The 24,185-nt window shown below is 36.8% G+C and overlaps 1 protein-coding gene across 2 annotated transcripts in view; it reads right to left on the minus strand.

Annotated features, from left to right (window-relative positions):
- Positions 1-24,185, minus strand: part of USP32 (ubiquitin specific peptidase 32) — a 243,099-nt gene that overhangs the window by 17,224 nt on the left and 201,690 nt on the right. For both annotated transcript variants that reach the window (XM_047832929.1, XM_047832928.1), the window contains exons 17-28: positions 21,636-21,790; positions 20,342-20,423; positions 19,462-19,536; positions 18,547-18,685; positions 17,999-18,104; positions 15,579-15,752; positions 14,684-14,858; positions 13,576-13,727; positions 12,239-12,350; positions 10,637-10,848; positions 4,195-4,379; positions 37-123 (exon numbers count right to left, since the gene is read on the minus strand). In XM_047832929.1, coding sequence (XP_047688885.1) covers positions 37-123; positions 4,195-4,379; positions 10,637-10,848; positions 12,239-12,350; positions 13,576-13,727; positions 14,684-14,858; positions 15,579-15,752; positions 17,999-18,104; positions 18,547-18,685; positions 19,462-19,536; positions 20,342-20,423; positions 21,636-21,790 — 1,654 coding nt within the window. The remainder of the gene's footprint in view (positions 1-36; positions 124-4,194; positions 4,380-10,636; positions 10,849-12,238; positions 12,351-13,575; positions 13,728-14,683; positions 14,859-15,578; positions 15,753-17,998; positions 18,105-18,546; positions 18,686-19,461; positions 19,537-20,341; positions 20,424-21,635; positions 21,791-24,185) is intronic.

Below are 24,185 nucleotides of genomic sequence, written 5' to 3' on the forward strand. Positions count from 1 at the left end.
CTACTAAAATTTTTCTTTTGCATAAGATTACTTTACCTATACCATGGGCACCAAGCACAGGAGTTCCCATCTTTCTGCACAACTCGTAGAGTGAAGGGATACTGATAGCCCATACTGTCATCACTGAAACAGAACATAAACCAAAGAGTATAAAAAACATTTTTAAAAAATTTGTTTTTTTATTTTTTTAAATTTACATCCAAATTAGTTAGCATATAGTGCAACAATTTCAGAAGTAGATTCCTTAGTGTCCCTTTACCCATTTAGCACATCCCCCCCCCCACAATCCTCAGTTTGTTCTCCATATTTATGAGTCTCTTCTGTTTTGTCCCCCTCCCTGTTTTTATATTATTTTTGTTTCCCTTCCTTTATGTTCATCTGTTTTGTCTCTTAAAGTCCTCATATGAGTGAAGTCATATGATTTTTGTCTTTCTCTGATTGACCAGTTCCATTCATGTAGTTGCAAATGGCAAGATTTCATTCTTTTTGATTGCCGAGTAATACTCAGTTGTGTATACATATAAACCACATCTTCTTTATCCATTCATCCATCAATAGACATTTGGGTTCTTTCCATACTTTGGCTATTATTGATAGTGCTGCTATAAACATGGTGGGGGGCATGTGTCCCTTCGAAACAGCACGCCTGTATCCCTTGGATAAATGCCTAGCAGCGCAATTGCTGGGTTGTAGGGTAGTTCTATTTTTAGTTTTTTGAGGAACCTCCATACTGTTTTCCAGAGTGGCTGCACCAACTTACATTCCCATAAAAAACATTTCTATTTGAGGTCTCAACTCCTTTTCATTTTTTCTTGAAGTAACCCTAGGAAGGGGCATCTGTCAGAGCAGTATGCTCATGGTTGACAGTTCAATGCTAGTTATTTTAACCCATTAGCAGCAGCCCTGTACCAACCCCACTCAGGGCTCCCATGTTGTATCCCTGTTACAGAAGGTAGACAGACTAGACTGCCAGATGTCTCTAAGAGAGGCCATGTGGTCCACACAAAATTTTAAGATAAGCTAATAACCTTATAAGCTAATAAGCTAATCATGAAATCAACTACCAATTATCCTTCAGCCCTAATTCTATCACAAGATTTAATTCACATTAAACTAAAATAATTAGACCTTTCCATGACAAGAACATTGCCACAGCACAGAAAGCCGAAAGATCATAATGGTTTTTAGAAGAGCGGACTATATAATATATATATATATATATATATATATATATATATATATATATATATAAAATAAAATATATATTTATATTGACATATTTCCTTTTTTTTTTGTTTTAAGTAATCTCTACACCCAATGTGGGGCTCAAACTCACCACCCTGAGATCAAGAGTCACATGTTTTTCCAACCGAGCCAGTCAGGCACCCCAGAAGCGTTCTTGAATCAGAATCCTGATGTGGTACACTGTGAGGCACCCTTTTCCCTGCCTTAACTACTCAAAGCTATAAGCTACCTAACATTTTTAGAGTAATGTCTTTTAACTGCAAGACAGCCTTGATTATCCCACTTAAACAAGTATTTTTCTTCATCCTTGCCCCAATAAGAAGCAATGCAAGACACCACATTTGGCAACTGGTAGTACCTGTTACATGGTTGCTAAAGGTAATGAAACCATGATAAGGACTTTGCCACCTCCAAAACGTTCAGTTCCAAATATCCTACCTTGCAATAGCTACCTCCTAACTTTTTAAATCGCTTATTCAAGTATCACTACTCTAACAATTCTTTGACCAAAGAGAAATTTCTAATTACTGCTCTCAAATCCTCACTTTCCTCCTTATCCACTGTCGCTCAAAATAATCATCTTTTATATAGATCCTCGATTCCAGGAATTTGTCCATCTAATCTAAACATTCAAATTTATTGACATTAACACTCACAAAAATAGAGAACTGTACAATGAACCCCCATGTATTGGTCACCCAACTATAATCATCATCAACCCTCAGCCACTTTTAATTCACCCTTAACCTAGCTCTATAGATTCTTCCATTCCATTAAAAAAAAAAATGGGAAAATATACATAAAATTTACCATTCAACTTTTTTTAAAAAGTAGGCTTCAAGAACAGTGTGGAGCCAAACATGGGGATTGAACTCACAACCATGAGATCAAGACCTGAGCTGAGATCAAGAGTCAGACGCTTAAGCAAATGAGCCACCCAGGCACCTGTACCATTTAACCATTTTTAAGTATACAATTCAGTGGCATTAAAGGCATTCACAATGCTGTCTGTGCAACCATCACCACCATCCATCTCCAGAATTTTTTCATCTTCCCAAACAGAAACTCTGTACCATTAAGCAATAATAATACTCCTTTCCTCCCAAACCCTAGTAACCTCTAATCTAATTTCTGTCTATGAATTTGCCTACTCAAAATGTCTCATAAAAGTGAAATCATACAGTATTTATCCTTTTGTATCTGGCTTATTTCACTTAGTATAATGTTTTCAAGGTTCAACCATGTTGTAGTGTGTATCAGAACTTCATTCCTTTTTATGGCTGACAAATACTCCACTGTATGTACATACCACAGTTTATCCATTTGTCTGCTGATGGACATTTGGGTTGTTTCCACCTCTTGGCTATTGTGACCCACTAGATTATTTTGAAGGAAATCAGAGGCATTTTATCATTTTCATTCATAAATATTTCATTGTGTTATCTCTAAAAGACTAACTCTTATTATCTTTTTTATTGCCTATAGGACTATTTTCTCTTTATTCTAACCTCCATGCCTTCATCTACCATTCCATCTATACTAAAATAACTTTTGCAAAGGTCACCAAAGACTGCCATTTTATCAAGTCCAGTGGTCAGTTCCCAGGCCTCTTCTTACTAAATCTCTCTGTAGCATTTGAAACTGATCATTCTTCCTTTAAACACTTCTTCACTTCTGGGACACCACTCACTCCTAATTTTCTTCTTTCGTCACTGGCTGCTTCTTCTCAATCTCCTTTTTTGTCATTTTTCAACCTCTAAATGTTGGAATGCATCAGGAATTACATTGTGGGGGGGGGGAGTGTCTTCTCTATCTCTTACTCCCTAAACGTTATCATCTGGTCTCAGGGATTTAAATACCAACTATTTGTGATGACACCTATATTTTTATATCTCCAACAAAGGACACTGAAGTCTATATCCCACTTAAAAATATAACATACATATTGAATTTAACTTGATTCCTGTCATCTCTTGCTCAAACCTACTCCTTCCTCAGTTTTCCTCACATTAAATGTTACCACCATTCACAAACAATTGCTCAGGCTGATAACCAAACTTGGGTTCCTCTTTCCCTCATACTCCATATCCAATTCATTAGCAAGCCCAGGGAAAAGTCCTCATCTGGAAGTTCTTCAATTTAATCACACTTTCACTTCAAATTTAATCTTGCCCTATTGTCATTTTTACTTAACATGACATTCCTCAACTAAATTGCTTATTATTTGCAGTTTTCCTTTAAGATTTATTCTTTTTTCTTAAATTACTTTTTTTTTTTTAATTTGAGGAGAGAGAGAGAGAGAGAGAGAGAGAGAGAGAGCGCACAGGGGAGAGGGGCAGAAGGAGAGAGAGAGAACCTTAAGCAAGCTCCACACTCAGCAAAGAGCCTGACGTGGGGCTTGATCCACAATCCTGGGATTATGACTTGAGCCAAAATCAAGAGTCAGACACTTAACAGACTGAGCCATGCAGGTGGCCCTCCATGTTAAACTAACAAGGCATGGAAACAATCCAACTGAATCATTTGTTATGGTATGGGGATTTTTCAGAGTTCATGTATAGCAATGTACGTGACTGTTTCCATTCTGCATTCCAGCAAGTTGAGAGGATACAAACTCCCTGGTGAATTTATACTCCCTAGTTTTGCAATAACAGAAGTCAAGGATAATACTGAAGCATTTAAAGCATTAGCAGGAGGGACTTCAGGTAAGAGAGTACAGAATGAAAGGATTATTAGACACTAGAATGTCTAGGTCATGAAAGGAAGTTGTACAGTCTCTCCTACTCAATAGATCAAACCACATGGTTGAATTATATGCTTTCTGGATGGCTCTTCAAAGAGTGATTAACTTAACATGGAATGTGTCCTATATATTACATAGAATTCATGTAAATTCTTCTTCCTGAGTTTGGAAACCACCTGTCCAGGCTTATCCCCCTCTCAACTCACCAATCCTGAGCATGGTTACTGGCTTCCTGAGGTGGGAGTGGGCTGGCTAATCGAGACACCTGAATCCAGACCGCATCATACAGGTCCTTCTTCCGGGTATGCACAGTACATGGAACAATCAGTGGCATTCCAAAGAGGCTGGGGCGATTCTTCTGAGATGAAAGGAAATACAGTTCTGTCCTCATCTGTATGTACAAACAAGAGAAGAAAGGGCTGAGAAGACAGGCCTTTGATTCCTCCCTTTCATTCTAAGACAGCCAATAACAGGCAACAGTATCATTTTCAAAGTAGTCCCTACCACACTTCTCTTTATAAAACCACGTTTAATTAATATAGAGAATATGGTTATTTAGAGTGGAAGGTTGAAGATTGAAGTATTGCCAATTTTAGAACTGCTATCAAACTTTTCAGCATTTAGTATTTTCAAACTAGTTTTCTCTGATAAATATTTCTCACACACACAGAACTACATGTAAAAACTAGTAATAGTTTCCTAACTCAAGGTTTTTAAAAGCACTTAAAATCCTTTCTCTAGAAAGGATGCCAGTAAACCAAACTGCCTCAAAACACAATTTTCTAAAAAGGTGTTGACAGCTGTTGTTAGAGCAGCAATTCCTAAACTGTTGGGAAGATATGAAACCCAGCCATTTAATGTTATAACAACTTATGCACCTTCCTAAAAGTAGCTGAGCTGACTTTAGTCTTTTTTTGTTTTTTAATTACGTGATAGAATAAAAGTAAAGTAAACTTTAAAAATATTTGCTTTTAGTAAGTTAAGGAGATTCCTTAATATAGAGATACTGCACAGAAGTAGCTTGGAAATGGCTGCTTAATAAAACAAAAGTTTAGTATAATAAAAGGTTGACTGCAATTCAGGATTACTCAAAAAACTGCTGAGCACTTGGACATTTAATTCTTTAAGTGTGGTCTTTGTGTAGTAGTTAGAGAAGCTAAATCAACAACTTACAAACTCACCAACGGTTAGCTAGTTTCTTAAAGACTTCTATTTCAGATTCTCAAGCATTTTATCTTGCCATTATTCATTTTTTAAATTAAACCCTTTTTTTTTTAAGATCTTATTTTTAAGTAATCTCTACACCCAACATGGGGCTCAAACTTACAACCATGAGATCAAGAGTTGCATGCTCTACCAACTGAGCTAGCCAGGCACCCCTTGCATTATTCATTTAAGCTTAGCTAAAAACATGATTCTAAGACTGTATTTCATGTCTAAAGCACCTGTCTAGATGCTTATAAGAACATAAGACTCACAGTTGATACGTGGACAGAATTCAGAATAACTATTTTTCAAAAACCTAAAAACAGGGGCACATGGGTAGCTCAATCAGTTGAGCATCTTACTCTTGATTTCAGCTCAGGTCGTGATCTTGTGGTCATGAGATCAAGCCCTGCATCAGGCTCTGTGCTGGATGTGGAGCCTGTTTAAGATTCTCTCTCTCCCTCTCCTTCTGCCCCCCACCCCTGTGTGCACACTCTCTCTCTAAAAAAAACAAACAACCAATAAAACAAAAATCTAAAAATATAGGTTAATTCTTCTCTCCTTAAACTTCTACTGTTCTTCCACTCTCTCAGCAGATGACTTATTTTACTAAATAAATGAGATCATCTAAGCAATGACCTCTTCATTCCTCAGTGTAGCTCTTTTCTAAACCCACAAAAAATTTTCATCCTCTTGAAGGTAACTTCTCCCAGTACCACTGGGAGATACTACTCAGTTCCTCATGGGAATAACACTCCCAGCTTTCCGACACCAGGAATCCTCCTTTTGCTCTCTCCTAACAACTTTTCCTCCCAGCTGGAAAAACTCATTTGGCCCAACTGTTCAAAGTAGTTTTGCTCCATTTCTTTACTCAGTTATACTGCGAAACTTCAATTTTCACTCTTTTGATTTCTCTGGTCCATGTAAACCACTTCTTTCTTTCTTTTTTCCTTTAAATTGACTTTTCCTTTATTTGTCGCATCAATACCGTTTTCCCATTTCTCTATTTTCTGAATATTCTTGCCTAGGTTGCCTTGTCTCATTCTTATTCATCTTTTACCTTGTAGAAAGGAGGAGACAAAAAATAAACTACTTTCAAAGTAATTCAATCATGAGATCAGAAAGGTCTGAAAGAAGGTGGCAATAAAAATGAAGAAATGGTAAATTCAAGTAGTATTTTAAAATAAGATATTAAGGGGATGGGGCCCCTGGGTGGCTCAGTTGGTTAAGCATCCGATTTCGGCTCAGGTCATGATCTCACAGTTCGTTGAGTTCAAGCCCCGCTTTGGGCTCTGTACTGACAGCTCAGAGCCTGGAGCCTGCTTCGGATTCTGTGTCTCCCTTCCACTCTGCCCCTCCCCAACTTGTGCTCTTTCTCTCAAAAATGAAAGAATAAATAAACTTAAAAAAAAAAAGAAAAGAAATTAAGGGTTGCCTGGATGGCTCAGCTTGTTGACTGTATGACTTCAGCTCAGGTCATGATCTCATGGTTTGTGAGTTCAAGCCCCCACATCAGGCTCTGCTGTCAGCACAGAGCCCACTTAGGATCCTCTCTTCTCCTCTCTCTCTGCCACTCCACCACTCGTGCTCTCTCTTTCTCTCAAAAAATACATTGTTTTAAAAAAAAAGAAGAAGAAATTAAAGGGCATAGTGATATGCTGAATATAGGGTTTTAGAAGAAAAGGGGAGAAAAAAATCTAAGGATACTCTCAGCCTTTAGCTTTTAGCATGGAAGAATGGTGTTGCCTTTCACAGAAATAATAGGAAAAGGGACTTGACTTGAGACAGACAGATGGTAAAATCAATTTTAGGTATTCCTAAAGCACCTGTCTAGATCATGAAAGAAACTGGAAATCGATAACTGGTTAAAAGGTGAAAATTAAGAGTTGACAATGTGGCTTTATGGTCTAATAATTACAAAAAACTGTATATAATGCTTTAGTACCTACCAAGTGTTCTATAAAACATATTCATGAAAATTCAAGAGAGTGGTTTTCCAAGACTTTTTAAAAAGTACATGAGAATTCTTAATTTATAATCTGATAATACTTGGTTAAAAAAAGAGAGAGAGAGAGACATAGGGAAATGCTGATGGGAGTAGTTGGAGCTGTACTTAAAGCCAATACCAAGTACAAATGGATGCCTTAATTCTCTATCCACTCATATAATCCCATACAATCCTGTCTAGAACGTGGCCCATAGAATGTCATCTACGTTGTCAGGTGCTCACTTTAAGTCATGAGTTATTAATTCAAAAGGGTAGACAAGTACATTTTAAAGGATTATCACAAAGCAAATAGCTGTATAATCACTAGTCAAAGACAGAATACAGCTAGCACTCCAAAAGCCTCCCTCTGCTTCCTCCCAATCACAATTTCTTCCTTCCTTCAAAAGTTCAGTTTTTCTAATTTTATGGTAATCACTTCCTTGCTTTTTCTTTATAGTTTCATAGGCTATGCATAAAAACAGTAAATTTCATTTTCCCTGTTTTTAAAGTTTTTATTTATAAAAAGAATCATATATTTTATATTTCTTTGGTGTCTGGCTTCTTTTCCACATTAGATTTATGAAATTCATTTATTTTGGGGACAACTCTAAATTCATTCATTTTCATTGCTGTAGAATATTCTATCATATGAATGTCTCAACTTCCTTATCCTTTTTCTACTACTAATGGACATTTAATGTTTTTATTTTTTGTTTTCAGCTTTGGGCGATTACAGATAATGCTGCTAATGCTAATGCTGCTGAATGAATATTCTTGTACATATCTCCTGATACACACGTCTGTTTGGTAGATGCTTAAAAAGGAGAATTGCTTACCTTTAACTAGAAAACTACTTTCCAAAAGAGCTGTATTTACTTATACTCTTATTAGCAGTGTATGAGAGTTCCTGTTGCTCAAATATCCTCATCATCACTGTTAATCAGTTTAAGCTGCTCTGGTGGGTGTGCGGTCATATGCTAATGGAGCTTTAATTTGTATTTCCCTGGTTAGTAGTCTGGCTGATCACTTTTTCATATGGTTACTGGCTATTTGTATATCCTTTCTGTGAAGTGCTTATTTAAAATTAACCATTTTTTATTCAAAAACATTTTTTATTTGAGAAAGGGAGACACAGAATAAGCAGGGAAGAGGGGCAGAAGGAGAGAGAATCTTTAGCAGGCTCACACTCAGCACAGAGCTGAGGCTCAACTGTGGGGCTCAATCCCACAACCCTGGGATCATGACCTGAGCCAAAATCAAGATTCAGATACCCAACTGAGTTCTTTGTATTTTCTAGATTGAGTCTTTTTGTGGTTATAAGAGTGGCAGACATCTTTGACTCCAAGGCTTGCCTTTCTATGCAATGGCATCTTTTGATGGAACTAAAGTTCTTAATTTTAATGATGTCCAATTTATTAATCTTTTCCTTTATGGTTAGTGCTTTTTGTGTCCTATTTAAGTAGTCTTTTCCTACATCAAGGTCATGAATGTATTCACCTATTATCTTCTAGGAGCTGTTTTATTGTTTTGCTTTCATATTTAGTTCTGTAGTCCACCTGGAATTGAACATTATGTGGTAAGAGGTAGGTGTCAAGTTTCATATGGCTATTCAATTATCTCAGCACCATTTACCAAGAAAATTGCCTTTCTCTCACTGCTCTGCAATGCTATCTTTGTTATAACTCAAATGTTCATACATTTGTGAATCTGTCTCTGGGTTCTCTATTCTAAACCACTGTTAACTACTTGTCTTTTCTCATACCAATATCACAATGTCTTAAGTACTTAAGTGTTATAAAATAATTGTAATATCTTGTAGCTCAATTCATCATGCTTTACTCTTCTTCAAGAGTGTCTTGGTTACTCCAGTGCTTTGTATTTCCACATTTTTTTTAATTTTAATTTTTTTTTTACTTTTTCTTATTAAAAAAAATTTTTTTTAATTTAGTTTGAGAGACAGAGAGAGCAGAGGAGGAGAGAATCCTAGGCAGGCTCCGTGCTGTCAGCACAGAGCCCGATGCAGGGCTCGAACTCACGAACCATGAGATCATGACCTGAGCCGAAACCAAGAGTCAGACGCTTAACCAACTAAGCCCCCCAGTGCCCCCGCCCCCCCGTTTGTTTAAGTTTCTTTATTTTGATAGAGCACAGGAGGGGCAGAGAGAGAGAATAATTTTTTTACTTTTTAAGTAAGCTCTGTGCCCAACATAGGGCTTGAACTTATGACCTCAAGATCAAGAGTCCCATACTCTACTGAATGAGCTAGCCAGGTGCCCCTCTGCTTCCACATTTTAGCATCAGCTTATCAAGTTTACATACACGAGCATACATACACATAGTAAGCATTTATATTGGGATTGTGCACTGAATGTGTAGATGAGTTTGTGAAGAACTCAGATCTTTGAAATATCTGGTCTTCTAATCCATGAACATGGTCTATTTCCCTCAAATATTTGAGTCTTCTTTAATTTTTATCAATATTTTTATTGCTTTCCATATAGATACCTTGTGTATCTGTTGGAGTTTATTTCTAGGTACTTAAATCTAATGACAAGTGCTATCAGTAAATCTCACTAGTGAACAGCAGAGGGAGAAGCAGAAGATCATGTAAAGATGGAGGCAGAGATTGGAGTTATGAGATAAGAAATGCCTATGGAAGTTGGAAGAGGCAAGGAAGGATTCTCCCCTAAAGCCTTTGGAGGGAGCACAGCCCTGGTGATTTCAGATGTCTTGAGATACCTATAGAACTATGAAAGAATAAATTTCTGTTGTTTTAAGCCATGAAATTTGTGCTAATTTGTTACAGAAGTCCTAGGAAACAGCTTGTTTTTACCCAAGAATGTTCCTGTTTCTCTCCAAAAAAACCAACCAACCAACCAACCAACCTCCAAATACATCCATGCTTACATGGCAGAGAAAATGTACATGCCTACATGAAAATATGGGAGACACAAACTTTTAAAAAGGGAGTAGTATTTGGATGTAGCAGCCATTCTGTTGCTGCTTAATATGAGTGAGGAATGACATTTCAAATTTTTAAAAAATGTTTATTCATTTTGTGTGTGTGTGTGCGTGTGTGTGCATGAGAGAGAGAGAGAGAGAGAGAGAGAGAGAGAACAAGTGGGGGAGGAGCAGACAGAGAGGGAGACACAGAATCTAAAACAGGCTCCAGGCTCTGAGCCATCAGCACAGAGCTGACACAGGCTTGAACCCACAAATTGTGAGATCATGACCTGAGCTGAGTCGGACACTTAAACGACTGAGCCACCCAGGCGCCACTGAGGAATGGTATTTCATATAATGGCCAGCATGTGTGTTACTAAATCCTGGCTCTGATCACTTACAATAACACCCTGAAAGTGAACACAATGAAGAGGCTTCAAAGACAGAAAGTGGCTATGTTTCACAAATGACATTGGTTAAGATGAGCAGTAAGTTGCCTAATTTAAACTAACCATTTTTCGGTGGACTGCAATGATGTAGCCTGTAAAGGAATTGTCAGGAAGAGATGGCATATGACCATTCACCATTCCATTTGTGAAGTTCTTCTCAGTTCCACATGGCACAACAGTGTTTGGCATTCCATTGGGTATAAACATTGGTCGGGGCAAGTCTCCATTGGTTGTTAGGGTCAACATTCCATTTGTAGATGGGGAAGAGGAGAAATCTACAAATTCATAGATAAGTACAGCATCATAAGCTTGTGGTGTTTTCATCTTTGCTCTTTTCTCAAATAATGTGGGGACCAAGACCACTGTAGTAGAGTGTCTTTTAGCAAAGGACAGGGAGAAATAATAGTTCAAATAAAAATTCTGGACTGACTGGAAGATTTTAATTTCAGATTTTACTTCTATAACTCACACTTAAGATGAAATGACAAAGCAAGAATAACTGCTGGAAGTAACTGCTTGGAAGTATAAGTAAAAAAAAAAAAAGTTGGTTTTCTTTTAGTTTTCTGAAAAGTAGAAGTAAAATTTTTGTAAGAATCTTTATCAGCATCATACCTGTTCAACCTAAATGATATTAAATTCAGATGGAAAATCCCATTTTTTTGTTCTTACAAATAGTTTGGACATACAAATAGTTCTGCCACTTGTTTTCTTTTCCCTCTCTACGAATTCATTTCTCTATTCCCCTAAAAACGTTCAGTTGAAAACAACAGTCTCTAGCTAGATGTTCCTTTTTTTTTCATTTTAGTTTTTAAAAAATATTTTTTAGATTAGTTTTAGATAAAGAGGAAAGTACAGATTTCGCATTTGTCCCCAAAAATGCAAAGCCTTCCCCATTAGCAACATCCCCCCAACCAAAGTGATATATTTGTTACAAATGATGAAAGATGTCTTTTAAATTTAAATTATATTAAAAATGTATTTCTCTTAGTCTCAACAGTGCTCAACAGTCCATATGACTTGTGAATATTCTATTGGATGGAAAAGATTACAGAAAATTTCCATCATTGCAGACAGTTCTATTGAACAGTGATTATCTAAACAAAAAAGCAGTATTAAATCATCCATCAACCCACTATCAATACTCTACTAAGTGCCAACAAGAGGAGCCTCATTCTCTATGAGGCCCTTTATAGTCAGGAAATAAACCTAATTATAAGCAGTATGAGGAACAGACCAACAATGTTAATGGTCAAAAAGATTTAAGTGATAACCATATCAAACCACATGCATATTAAACAGGTTCTTTTTTTGTTATTTCCTACCCCCACTTAAATAGATTCTTTTTGTCATGTTTATTGTTTTATTCTCTGATAGTATATTATATATCTCTCACACCATTTGTTGCCATGTTAGTATCAGATAAAAGAATTAAGAGATCTGAATTCCAGTGGTAGACTTAGTTAAATAAGCATCTGCTTGTCACTTACATTGCCTGAATTTTAGGTTCCTCATCTAAAAAATGAGGAATCTGAGCCAAATGATCACCAAGGTTTCCATCAGTCTCCAAAATTCTTTTGCCTGAATATCCTTAGCCCAAATAAATATAAACCCTTAGGCCAATATTTAAAGCTGAAATAACGAGAAGGAGCTCTAGTTCTATCTTACCTGTCTGTGTTGGACTAGAAGCTGAAATTGGAGATCCAGGAATGGGAATTTCAAATGCACACAAAAATCCACTCACTGAGAGTCTCACTTTTTGGTTGTCTTGAGGGAAATTCTACAGAAAAAGAGGATGAGAAGGAGGAAATGTTTCATATAAAATGGAAAATCATTTGAAACAAACGTCTTAGATGGTTTCACGAATAAAACAAACAAAATGACTGAATAACTTTTCTCAAACAGCTAAAAGATGAAAGCTTGATAAACTGACAGAAAACTAACCTCACCGACAAAACATGTTATCCCATTCCATAGGAAAGAAGTTGTTTTGAATAACTGATGGCTTAAGTTTTGTCCTTCATTTCAAGCATCTAAATCCCAAACCTCAGAGAGATCTTACCTTTGCATTACACATGAGAAAACATCAGTTGGGAGTTTGTTCAGAAAGCCCAAAGATGAATATGAATAATATCAATGGTAGGAGTTCAATTGAGGGTAGGCAATATATTATTATTTTATTAATTTTAATTTTTATTTATTTTTGTTTCAAGCTTTTACTTAAATCCTAACTAGTTAATACATATATAGCGTAATATTAGTTCCAGGCAATGTATTTATTAAATTGCTTGCTTCTCCAGCTGGTATGCACGAAGAAGTGATTTATGTCAATTTGTCTTTGCTCTCTAACATCTTAGTGTGTTGAAAGGCCAGGTATATATATTCATAAATAAATAGTAAAAGCATACATTTATAAATATGTAAAATACTTTAACCAAGGAAGAATTCTAGTAAGAGTGGTAATACAAAAACCTGTAAAGTGTAGCAGCAGTAGTCACTGGGGGAAATCAATACTGTAGTGATGTAGCTAGATTACTCCATACAGATAGCGCTAGGCTTATATTTCCTTTCTTTTAAAATGCCACTATCAGGGTACCTGGGTGGCTCAGTTGGTTAAGTTAAGTGTCCATCTTCAGCTCAGGTCATGATTTCATGGTCATGGGTTTGAGCCCCGCATCAGGCTCTGTGCTGACAGCTCCCTGGAGCCTGCTTTGGATTCTGTGTCTACCTCTCTTTCTGCCCCTTCCCTGCTTACTCTCTTGTCTCTGTCTCTCAAAAATGAATAAAATTGTTAAAAAAAAATTTTTTTTTAATGCCACTATCATTATTACTTCTTTATGCTGGTAGATACCCTTTTTAAAGTTTCAGGGATGGGAAACTGTTAAATTTTGTTCATTCTTTGTCGTGTTTTGATATCCCCTTCAGTCATTTAATAATTAATTGAGAAAACTGTGATCTTTAAAGGATGGAATCAAGGGTATCCTAGAAAGAATAATCAATATTACCTTTATGTTGGACCCATGTACTTCTGCAAGAAGGATCTGTTCTGATTTAAGTCCACAGAGATCGCTCAGCTGTTTTTTTAAACCTGTGTACTTTTCATCCATATTCAGTCGTAGTCCATATCGTACAGGGGTAGTACCATCCAGCTTAATAACTAGTAAAGAGAAAACATCTTTTAGGTATAATGCACATTTCACTGAAAGCTCTACTGTGTGTGTGTGTGTGTGTGTGTGTGTGTGTGTGTCTGTCTGTGTGTGTGTGTGTGTGTGTGTGTGTGTGTCTGTGTGTGTGTGTGTCTTGGAAACAGCAAACGTTTCAGTCTAGAATTTTTATTTTACATGTAAACTACAAGAGATGGTTGTATCATCAGGGATGATACTGAGTGAAATCATTATTTTTTGATGTTCATCTGATATAGAAATGTGAGTGGTTTTGTAAGATTTTAAAGAGTTTCTGGCATGTTTGAAACTAACAGAGGTATCAATGGGCACAAGGCGTGGTCCCATGTTCCAGGGTCTGGAGTTCCTGCCTGAAATTACACTGTTGGATTATAACATGCTGACCAATTTTTATGATAATACATTATAATGTTTGTTTATTTGGGGGGGGGGGGGCAGAGAGAGGGAGATACAGAATCCAAAGCAGGCTCCAGGCTCTGAGATGTCAGTACAGACCTTGACATGGGGCTTGAACCTATGAGCCATGAGATCACCCTGAGCCAAAGTCAGACACTTAACTGACTAAGCCACCTAGGTGCCCCTATGAGAATGCATTATAAAGAAATGACTATACTTAGAAATTCAAATTCAGGGGGCGCCTGGATGGCGCAGTCGGTTAAGCGTCCGACTTCAGCCAGGTCACGATCTCGCGGTCCGTGAGTTCGAGCCCCGCGTCGGGCTCTGGGCTGATGGCTCGGAGCCTGGAGCCTGTTTCCGATTCTGTGTCTCCCTCTCTCTCTGCCCCTCCCCCGTTCATGCTCTGTCTCTCTCTGTCTAAAAATAAATAAAAAACAATAAAAAAAAAAAAAAAAAAAAGAAATTCAAATTCAGGCTACCTGATCAATGTAGAAGACATTGAAGTTAAGTAGATTTTCAGAACTTTGTGACCTACCTGTTATTTCTAAGTGCATATAACTGTCCATTGGTAGTGGCAAAGACAAAAAATTGAAAGGGTCAAATCGGACACTTATATGCCCACACGTTTTGCATCTGACTTGGGACCTTAGCTGCCCATGGAACAAATCCACAACAATCGATCTATTCCTTCTGAGATGGTTGTCCCATGCCTAGCAAGGAAAAAGATCAGAGAGCTTTCTTTTTTCAAAATTCAAAAAATAATTATTTCTACATAAATTCAAATAAATTGGTTAAATATTTTAGGTTTAAATGCCAAGAATATAACCCTCTGAAACTAATGTAACATTATGTCAACTATACTCCAATAAAAAAAAAAGAACATAATCCTTAATCTTCATTTAAGATATAGACACTTTCTGCCTGCAAATTTACAATTCAGATATGTAATTTAAAATGTACTGGCCTACTGAGATAGGAGAGAAAACCAGTTCTTGATTAGAATGTGATTCTTTCTGTTCAACCTAAATGATATTAAATTCAGATGGAAAATCCCATTTTTTTGTTCTTACCATGGTAACAATGATGAGAATTAAAGTTCTTTGTCCATTAAAGAGCAGATAAAACATACATATTCATCACTGTACACATCATTTTAGCAATTATGGGGACTCCTGAAGTTCTACTGAATAAGTCCTGCATCCTTTCCCATAAGTTTACAATGTAAAAAGGCAACATTTAAAATTTTTCATTAAAGATGCCTTGTTTTGGCATTACTAAACAAGAATCAAGCAGAGAAATATAAATTCTTTTACTTCCATAGTAAAATTTTGATCACAGAATAGTTTAGTTAGCATTCAACTTGTACAACACACATCTGTGGCCAGAACATTTTATCTATTGCTTACATTAGAAACTCAAAACCGACAAACCTCTGCAGCTACTTCCCAGTCTGGTCGGCCATCACTGTCCTTCAGTTCCACATAGGGCTTCTCATGGACTCGGTTAAGATCTTCATGGAGACCATCCAAGAGAAAAGCCAGAAGTTCTTGGGAGTCTTGTTGCTGGAATCCATTAAACCTGGGAGCATATTTTGCTATGGTCCACTATAAATATAACAGAATCAAACTCATTATTTGCTACCCCATAAAATTTGGAATGAACATGCCCCATAATTCAATCAGAGGCATTATAAGAAGATAAAGTATTTAGTCTGCCTCCATTTCAGCAAATATATTTGGAATAATCATGAAATCTCTCGTGTCTTAATTTCAAATGACAAAAAAAAAAAAAAAAAAAAAAAGGGAAGAAAAACAAAAAAGTATTTTGGCTAATTCTGTGTCCCAGTTCAGTATCATATAAGCAAAAAGTTCTTTAGGTACACAGACATTATTTAAGACAGATAAAGACAGAAATATATATGTATGTATATATATATATATATATATATATATATATATATACACATATGTATATATATATATTTTTAAGGTTTTTATTTTGAGAAAGACAGTGTGAGCAGGAGAGGGGGAGAGAGAGAAAGGGAGAGAGAGAAATAATCCCTAATAGGCTCCACACTGTCAGCACAGAACCCGATAAGGGGCTTGAACTCCCGAAACTGTGAGATCATGACCTGAGCTGAAATCAAGAGTTTGACACTTAACTGACTGAGCCACCCTGACACCCCAAGACAGAAATATTAAAATAGCATTTGCTTTCATTGAAAAATTCCTGTTACAGTTTTCTTTTACAGTTAACCTATCTAGTCTTATAACCTTTTATTACTAGAGGCAGAATAGCCTCATGTTTAACTCTGAGGACTTACTATCTTGTAATCTTGGGCAAACTTTTTAACTGCTCTGAGCCTTAGTTTCCTGAGCCATAAAATGAAGATAATAATATTGCTTTGTATTACAGGACTATTTAGAAGATTAAAGGAGTTAATACACACAAAATATCATTAGAATAGTGCCTGGAACATGAAAAGATGCTCAATATCGCTCCTGATCAGGGAAATACAAATCAAAACCACACTCAGATATCACCTCACGCCAGTCAGAGTGGCCAAAATGAACAAATCAGGAGACTACAGATGCTGGTGAGGATGTGGAGAAATAGGAACCCTCTTGCACTGTTGGTGGGAATGCAAATTGGTGCAGCCACTCTGGAAAACAGTGTGGAGGTTCCTCAAAAAATTAAAAATAGACCTACCCTATGACCCAGCAATAGCACTGCTAGGAATTTACCCAAGGGATACAGGGGTACTGATGCATAGGGGCACTTGTACCCCAATGTTTATAGCAGCACTCTCAACAACAGCCAAATTATGGAAAGAGCCTAAATGTCCATCAACTGATGAATGCATAAAGAAATTGTGGTTTATATACACAATGGAGTACTATGTGGCAATGAGAAAGAATGAAATATGGCCCTTTGTAGCAACGTGGATAGAACTGGAGAGTGTGATGCTAAGTGAAATAAGCCATACAGAGAAAGACAGATACCATATGGTTTCACTCTTATGTGGATCCTGAGAAACTTAACAGAAACCCATAGGAGAGGGGAAGGGAAAAAAAAAAAAAAAAAAAAAAGAGAGAGGTTAGAGTAGAAGAGAGCCAAAGCATAAGAGACTCTTAAAAACTGAGAACAAACGGAGGGTTGATGGGGGGTGGGAGGGAGGGGAGGGTGGGTGATGGGTATTGAGGAGGGCACCTTTTGGGATGAGCACTGGGTGTTGTATGGAAACCAATTTGACAATAAACTTCATATATGGAAAAAAAAAAAAGAATAGTGCCTGGAAGTGGTTAAGTAGTCAAATTTTTAGCTATTATGATTATTAATTTTAAACTAAAGTTTTTGTATTGTTTTTAAATAAAGATAAAAAATAACCCTAACTTTACTACATATGATATTAATGCAAAATTTGTATCCATGAATTTCAGTAATTACATTCTTTCAGTTTTTTTAAATTCTATAGATAGAATTAATTACTTTAGTAATGTCAAAAATATATGGAGTATCATTAACTAGACTCAGAGGTATATCTTGCAGTTAGAATACTGTTAATAGCAAAGGACTAACAATGGAAGATTTACTATATATACAAGTAAGATACCTGATAAATTAGTAAACTGAATGACATTCCAAATTTAGACTGTGACTTTGTTTCCCAGTATTTTGCATACATCTGAACAAGTAAAAGTATTTGACATCTATGTCTAGTGAAGGATCTAAAAAACATTAGTTAAACTAAAACTAAAAAAAGCTAAACATAAAAAGCATGTGGAGAAAAAGAATTACTTAAACAACTGCTTAGGACTCAAATACTTTCATATTATTTTAATCTGCTTACCCGAAGCTTTAATGGGGCGACATTCTTCTGAGTTCCACTCCAAAGTTCCTGTACTAAATCCCCATAGCACTTAGCCATATGCCCCTTCATACCAATGGGATTTGTCCTAGAAGTTTAAAGAAGAGAATTTTTGCCAAAGATTCTCATAAATCACAATCACAGAAATTCCTACCATCTATTTTCTCACACCAAAATATCTTTTTTATGTTTACTTTTTTTTTTTTAACATTTATTTATTTTTGAGACAGAGAGAGACAGAGCATGAATGGGGGGAGGGCCAGAGAGAGAGGGAGACACAGAATCTGAAGCAGGCTCCAGGCTCTGAGCTGTCGGCACAGAGCCCGATGCGGGGCTCGAACTCACGGACCGTGAGATCGTGACCTGAGTGAAGTCGGACGCTCAACCGACTGAGCCACCCAGGCGCCCCAAAATATCTTTTTTAAACAAGTATGTCTTTCCCCTCATTTCATACTAAATAGGGCAAATAAGACTTTTGGGTTCGTATCAAAATTATAAAGAGAGAGCAATGAATCAGGAAATATTATTACCTGTTGAGTTCATAAAGATGTCTCCCTGAGATAAAATACTGTGTCAGTGGCTGTGTGTTACTAACACACTGGATGCTTGAGTTCATGAAGCATGTGTTTCCCAGGTTACTCAGACCTGTGGCTCCTTTTTCTGTGGGAACTGGAACAAACAATATGAGAAAGAAGCTTAGCTATAGTAAGATGTCACAGACAAAACAGTTACTTGTATTTGATGCAAAGATTTTTAAAATTCTTTCAGTTGGCTAAATGGAGCTAATACTTCTTTATCCAGTCTTGGAATGCTAAAAGTAGAGAAGGTTTTTCATGGGATGTCACTGGCAATCATGATAATCCAAGTTCATTTGTGATCTAAAAGTAGCAATGATTCTCTTTAACTACTATGATAGTTTTTTTTTTTTAATTTTTTTAAATGTTTTTATTTATTTTTGAGACAGAGAGAGACAGAACATGAGCAGGGCAGGGGCAGAGAGAGAGGGAGACACAGAATCTGAAGCAGGCCCCAGGCTCTGAGCTGTCAGCACAGAGCCTGACACGGGGCTCAAACTCACGGACTGTGAGATCGTGATCTGAGCGGAAGTCGGATGCTTAACTGACTAAGCCACCCAGGCACCCCTGCTATGATAGTTTTTTAGAATTCAAACAATTCTCTCCTAGTATCAGGTCTTTAAAAAGATATAAATTATTTAATTGTGAGGTTAGAAAAAATGTGATGCTTCAGGAAAAAGTAAAGTAAAAGGGGAACTAGTTCACTTTTGAACTAGAGGGCCAAAAGTTGTTAACACTTCAATAGATAAGAAAATTTAAAAAAAAAAAGGAGGAGGAGGAGGAGGAGGAGCATAAGCAGAGGAAGAAGAAGAGGAAGAAGAAGACGACTTTTAAGATCATCTCTTTAAAAATAATACATCAGAGACTTACCCTTGTGTCTATCTATTTTACTACTGTTTGCTATAAAGGACATTTCCTCAGGCCAACTCATATCTTTGTTGCGAACTGGAAAGACAGAAAATGTGTTAATTTCTTATCTATATCCATTTAATTGCTTCTGTTTTTTTTTTTTTTTGAAAAGAGTTTATTTCTAAATAAACCAGAAACTGAAAAAAAAGGGGTTAATTTTGTAATTGATTCTAAAACTATTCCAACTCTATATTGGGGACTTTACAGTCACTTAATTAGAATTCATTAGTAAGCTATTCCCTCAATTACCTGCCTGAATTAAAATTATACTCAAGTATCGATAAATGTAATTAAAGCTCTTAAACTCAATGCATTAGAATTATCACAATTCCTTCTTAAATTGTGACAACTGTTAGAGTAAAACTCTATTTTAATACAAAGGCAGCTAGCAACGTTTCCAAAAATCTTGATGGGAAAAGATACATTTTAAATTTTCAATGACACATGCATGCCACTATGTAAATGTATATGTGAATATACAAGTAAGCTCTGTTGGTGAGTGACCAGTGTTGATGACTAATGAAAGCCTGTGCCACTAACTGTGCCAGAAAGTTAGTTTTCTTACTCAAACTCAAAAAAGGCAGCTTGAAATTTCTAAGAAATTTTGTAAATTTATAACCGAATTCACTTGTTTCTACCCACCATTTCCATCCATTGCCAGCCAATGAATGTAGACATATTTTTCTTTTAAAGCAATCTTGATAGTATGTAGGATTACATAAGACCTTAATAGTTTTTCTTTACTATAATAGTTAGAAAAATTATAAAATGAATTATTGAGTAACTAAACCTTAAATTCTTTCCCTAAAATCTAATATAGATGCATGCTTCCATCTTGTACCTTCAATTACCAGATGCTGCTCATCCTGGATTTTCAAATATTCCAATCTATGATCCTCATCATCCAGAAGAGTAAGGTAATTCTGGTAAGGAGGAGGAAATGTTTTTGTTAAATTGATTACTAAATTTAAAACAAAATGGAAATAAAATAAAAATGAATGACAAACACATCCTTGAAGTTCTATAACTTATGTGACAGATATGTGGATATTATAGTTGTTCAGAAATATTAATAATTTAGTTGGCAACATGAGAGAAAAACAATGTCAACTCCATAAACAAATACTTTATGTCTCTAAAAAAAAGTTATAACAGAATTTTGGGAGATCAGAAGACTCACCATACATCAAACCAAAATTCACTGAGATTTAGATTTTCTGAAGCACTTACAGAACTTTTCTCTAGTACCTGGTATGAAATTCAGTAAACATGTTTGTGAACCAAAACTAGGGGTGTCTGGGTGGCTCAGTTGGTTAAGCATCTGATTTTGGCTCAGGTCATGATCTCATGGCTTATGAGCTCGAGCCTGTGTTGGGCTCTGTGCTGACAGCTCAGAGTCTGGAGCCTGCTTTGGATTCTGTGTCTCCCTCTCTCTCTCTCTCTGCCCCTCCCCTCTCATGTCCTCTCTGTCTCTGTCTCTCTGGCTCAGGTCATGATCTTACAGCTTGTGAGCTCAGAGCCTGAAGCTTGCTTTGGATTGTGTGTCTCCCTCTCTCTCTCTGCCCCTCCCCGCTCGTGTCTTCTTTGTCTCTCTCAAAAATAAATATTTAAAAAAAAGAACCAAAATATAAAATCATATAGGACAATTACACGTTTTTGTTTGTGCTCGCCCTATTTAAAGTGCTCACAAAGTTAAGTCATTTAATTCTAAGCGAGATCTATTATTTTGCCTGTTTACTCATGAGAAAATTGAGACAGTTAAGTAACTTGCTCTGGGTTATACAGCTAAAGTGGCAGAGACAAGATTAACCCCTGGCAGTGTGGTTCCAGGAATCGTGCTATTCACTATTATACCATACTGTCTCTCAATGGTGATCGTAGGAGGATGTTACAAAGAGGGAACAATGGAATACAGAACTGGTTAAAACTATTTATGATCCAATTTCAAAGTATAATCTGCAAACACACTGCATATATTAGGAAGAACATATAAGCATTTAATAGCACTGCCTCTGAGGAAAGTGGGAGATAGAGGTCAGAGGTTGGGAACAAAGAATTTTCACTATATACTTTTGTACCATTTGATTCTTTTCAACATGTGTATATAAATTACCTTACAACAGGAGATGACTTACCTCACTGTTGTACAGCCACAGACGCATATCTTCCTCTTTGATGCGTAGCCTCTGAGATAGATATTCATGAATTTCCTTGATGGTCTGCATTCGACTAAAACAGCCTGTATAGGCTAAGACCCGCTTTAAGGGCGCATTCGGAGAAGGTACATTTCCTATGGTCATAGTAATCATGATAAGGAAAATGGCAGATATAAAAAAGAGCTCCCTGATCAGCAATGACTATTTCAGAAAATAATGATGAGAAATGAGAATTACAGCTTTAATAATTTTAAAAATTAAGAAGCTTTAGGGGTGCCTGGGTGTCTTAGTTAAGCATCCGACTTCGGCTCAGGTCATGATCTCGTGGTTTGTGGGTTCGAGCCCCACGTCAGCCTCTGTGCTGACAGCTCGGAGTCTGGAGCCTGCTTCAGATTCTGTGTCTCCCTCTGTCTGCCCCTCCCCCATTCACACTGTCTCTGTCAAAAATAAATTAACATTAAAAAAAAAAAGAAGAAGCTTTAAAATAAAGCTGTAAAATGAAGACAGGGGACCAACTGTGTTAAAGTATGTTTAAATTCAGTCTTGGGGCGCCTGGGTGGCGCAGTCGGTTAAGCGTCCGACTTCAGCCAGGTCACGATCTCGCGGTCCGGGAGTTCGAGGCCCGCGTCGGGCTCTGGGCTGATGGCTCAGAGCCTGGAGCCTGTTTCCAATTCTGTGTCTCCCTCTCTCTCTGCCCTTCGCCCGTTCATGCTCTGTCTCTCTCTGTCCCCAAAATAAATAAACGTTGAAAAAAAAAATAAAATAAAGTCAGTCTTAACTTTGAAAGGAAGAGCAACAAAATCAGAGGCCCAAATTAACAGGCAGTATTTGGATCCCAAGAAAGGTGGCATGTATCAACAATTGACCCTGGTATCTTGGCTGTCCTCGGCAGGGTTACATGATGCAATAGCAAAACCAAAATTCAGTGTAAGAATAGGGAAGATAATATGGGACTGGATTTGAATTCCACAGTTAACTGGATTCATTGAAAAGAAAACCACTGGCCCAAAATGGCATCACTTAGGTTAAAGCGTTAAGTCCATAAACCAGGACTTAAAACCTAACCTAACTGCAGTTTCAAACCCCCAGAAATGTAACCTTTAACCAGTCAACATAGGAATTTGTCAGTACTAGGAAATTTACTGATAGACTCCTACCATTCCCCTTAAGAGGGAGACCTTGCCTAAAACAGTGGAATCTTTGCTAATAGTTTCCCTTTTTCCACTCCCTCTCTACCTTTAAAAACCTTTCCTTTTCTGTAAGCCCTTGGGAGCTCCCTACTACTTGCTAGACGGGATGCTGCCAAATTCATAAATTGATTAATAAAGCCAATTAGATCTTTAAAATTTCCTTCATTGAATTTTTGTTATTTAGCAACCTGACCCACTTTCTCCCTTTTTTTTAGGTTTATTTATTTTGAGAAAGAGAGCAAGAGAGCGTGACTGAGGGAAGGATAGAGGGAGAGAGAGAATCCCAAGCAGGCTCCACATTGTCAGGGCGGACAGAGCCTGACGTGGGGCTCAATCCCACAAACTGTGAGATCATGACCTGAGTCAAGATTAAGAGTTAAATGCTTAACTGACTGAGCCACCCAGGCACCCCCTGACCCACTTTCTTAAAATAAACTATCTGTGAATTACTAACCCTATCATTCTCAGTCATTAAGTGCCCTGATAACCTGGCACATTAGTACAATTACATAAGAAACTTTTGTTTAGAAATCTAAGAAGGCATACACTCTACCAAGTGGAGTTAAAAGTGAAATTAAGAACCTTCCTGTAAATAAAAAAAAAAAAAAAAAAAATCACCCTGCTGAAAAGGTAGGAGGAAAACCATATGGCCTGCCTGCCCAGTAAGAAGATAGCAGACATGATCTTTAATTCCTAGAGGGCTCAAGAAACAAAAACAATGGCAGCAAGGGAAAAGAGTGAAAAGTAAAGAAAGAATATATCAAGTTTAACCACATACTTCAAAAGAGAAGGTGGATGAAATGACAAGGGATTATGGAAGTCAAAAATCGTTTGCTAAAACAATCTACTAAACCCTGGTTAATTTTTCAGCCAAAAACCCAGGCAAGAGTTGTAGCTTAAAATGGTCCTCTCTAGCTATATAGCATGTTATAGTTTACTGAACAACCCAAAACAAAAAAACCCTTAGCATATCAATATAATCCACCTAGGGTACAAGTATACATGCCAGGCAATTTTCTACCCATTCAATGGAGACTTAGCTTTTTTCCCCTTATTAAATGCATGTAAGTCTTCATCTACTAAACAAAGCAGAGAAAAGTATTGGTATCATCCACTTTTTAAAGAACTTCCAAAAAGAATTCACTCACCTACAATAGGTTGAAAAATCATATAAGAAACAAAGGCCTCTGTAGCTTTCTCTGTCAAAAAGGCTACATTGAAGGCTTTAAACATGGTTTGTACATCTGTCACTTCAAAAGGAGTAAAGAGCCTAGTAAATAACCCTTAATACATTGAGTAAGAAGAAAGATGAAAACTATGTTACAGCAGAACAAAACCC

This window comes from Prionailurus viverrinus, chromosome E1 (assembly GCF_022837055.1).
Source record: "Prionailurus viverrinus isolate Anna chromosome E1, UM_Priviv_1.0, whole genome shotgun sequence".
In the NCBI taxonomy this organism is placed as follows: Eukaryota; Metazoa; Chordata; class Mammalia; order Carnivora; family Felidae; genus Prionailurus; species Prionailurus viverrinus.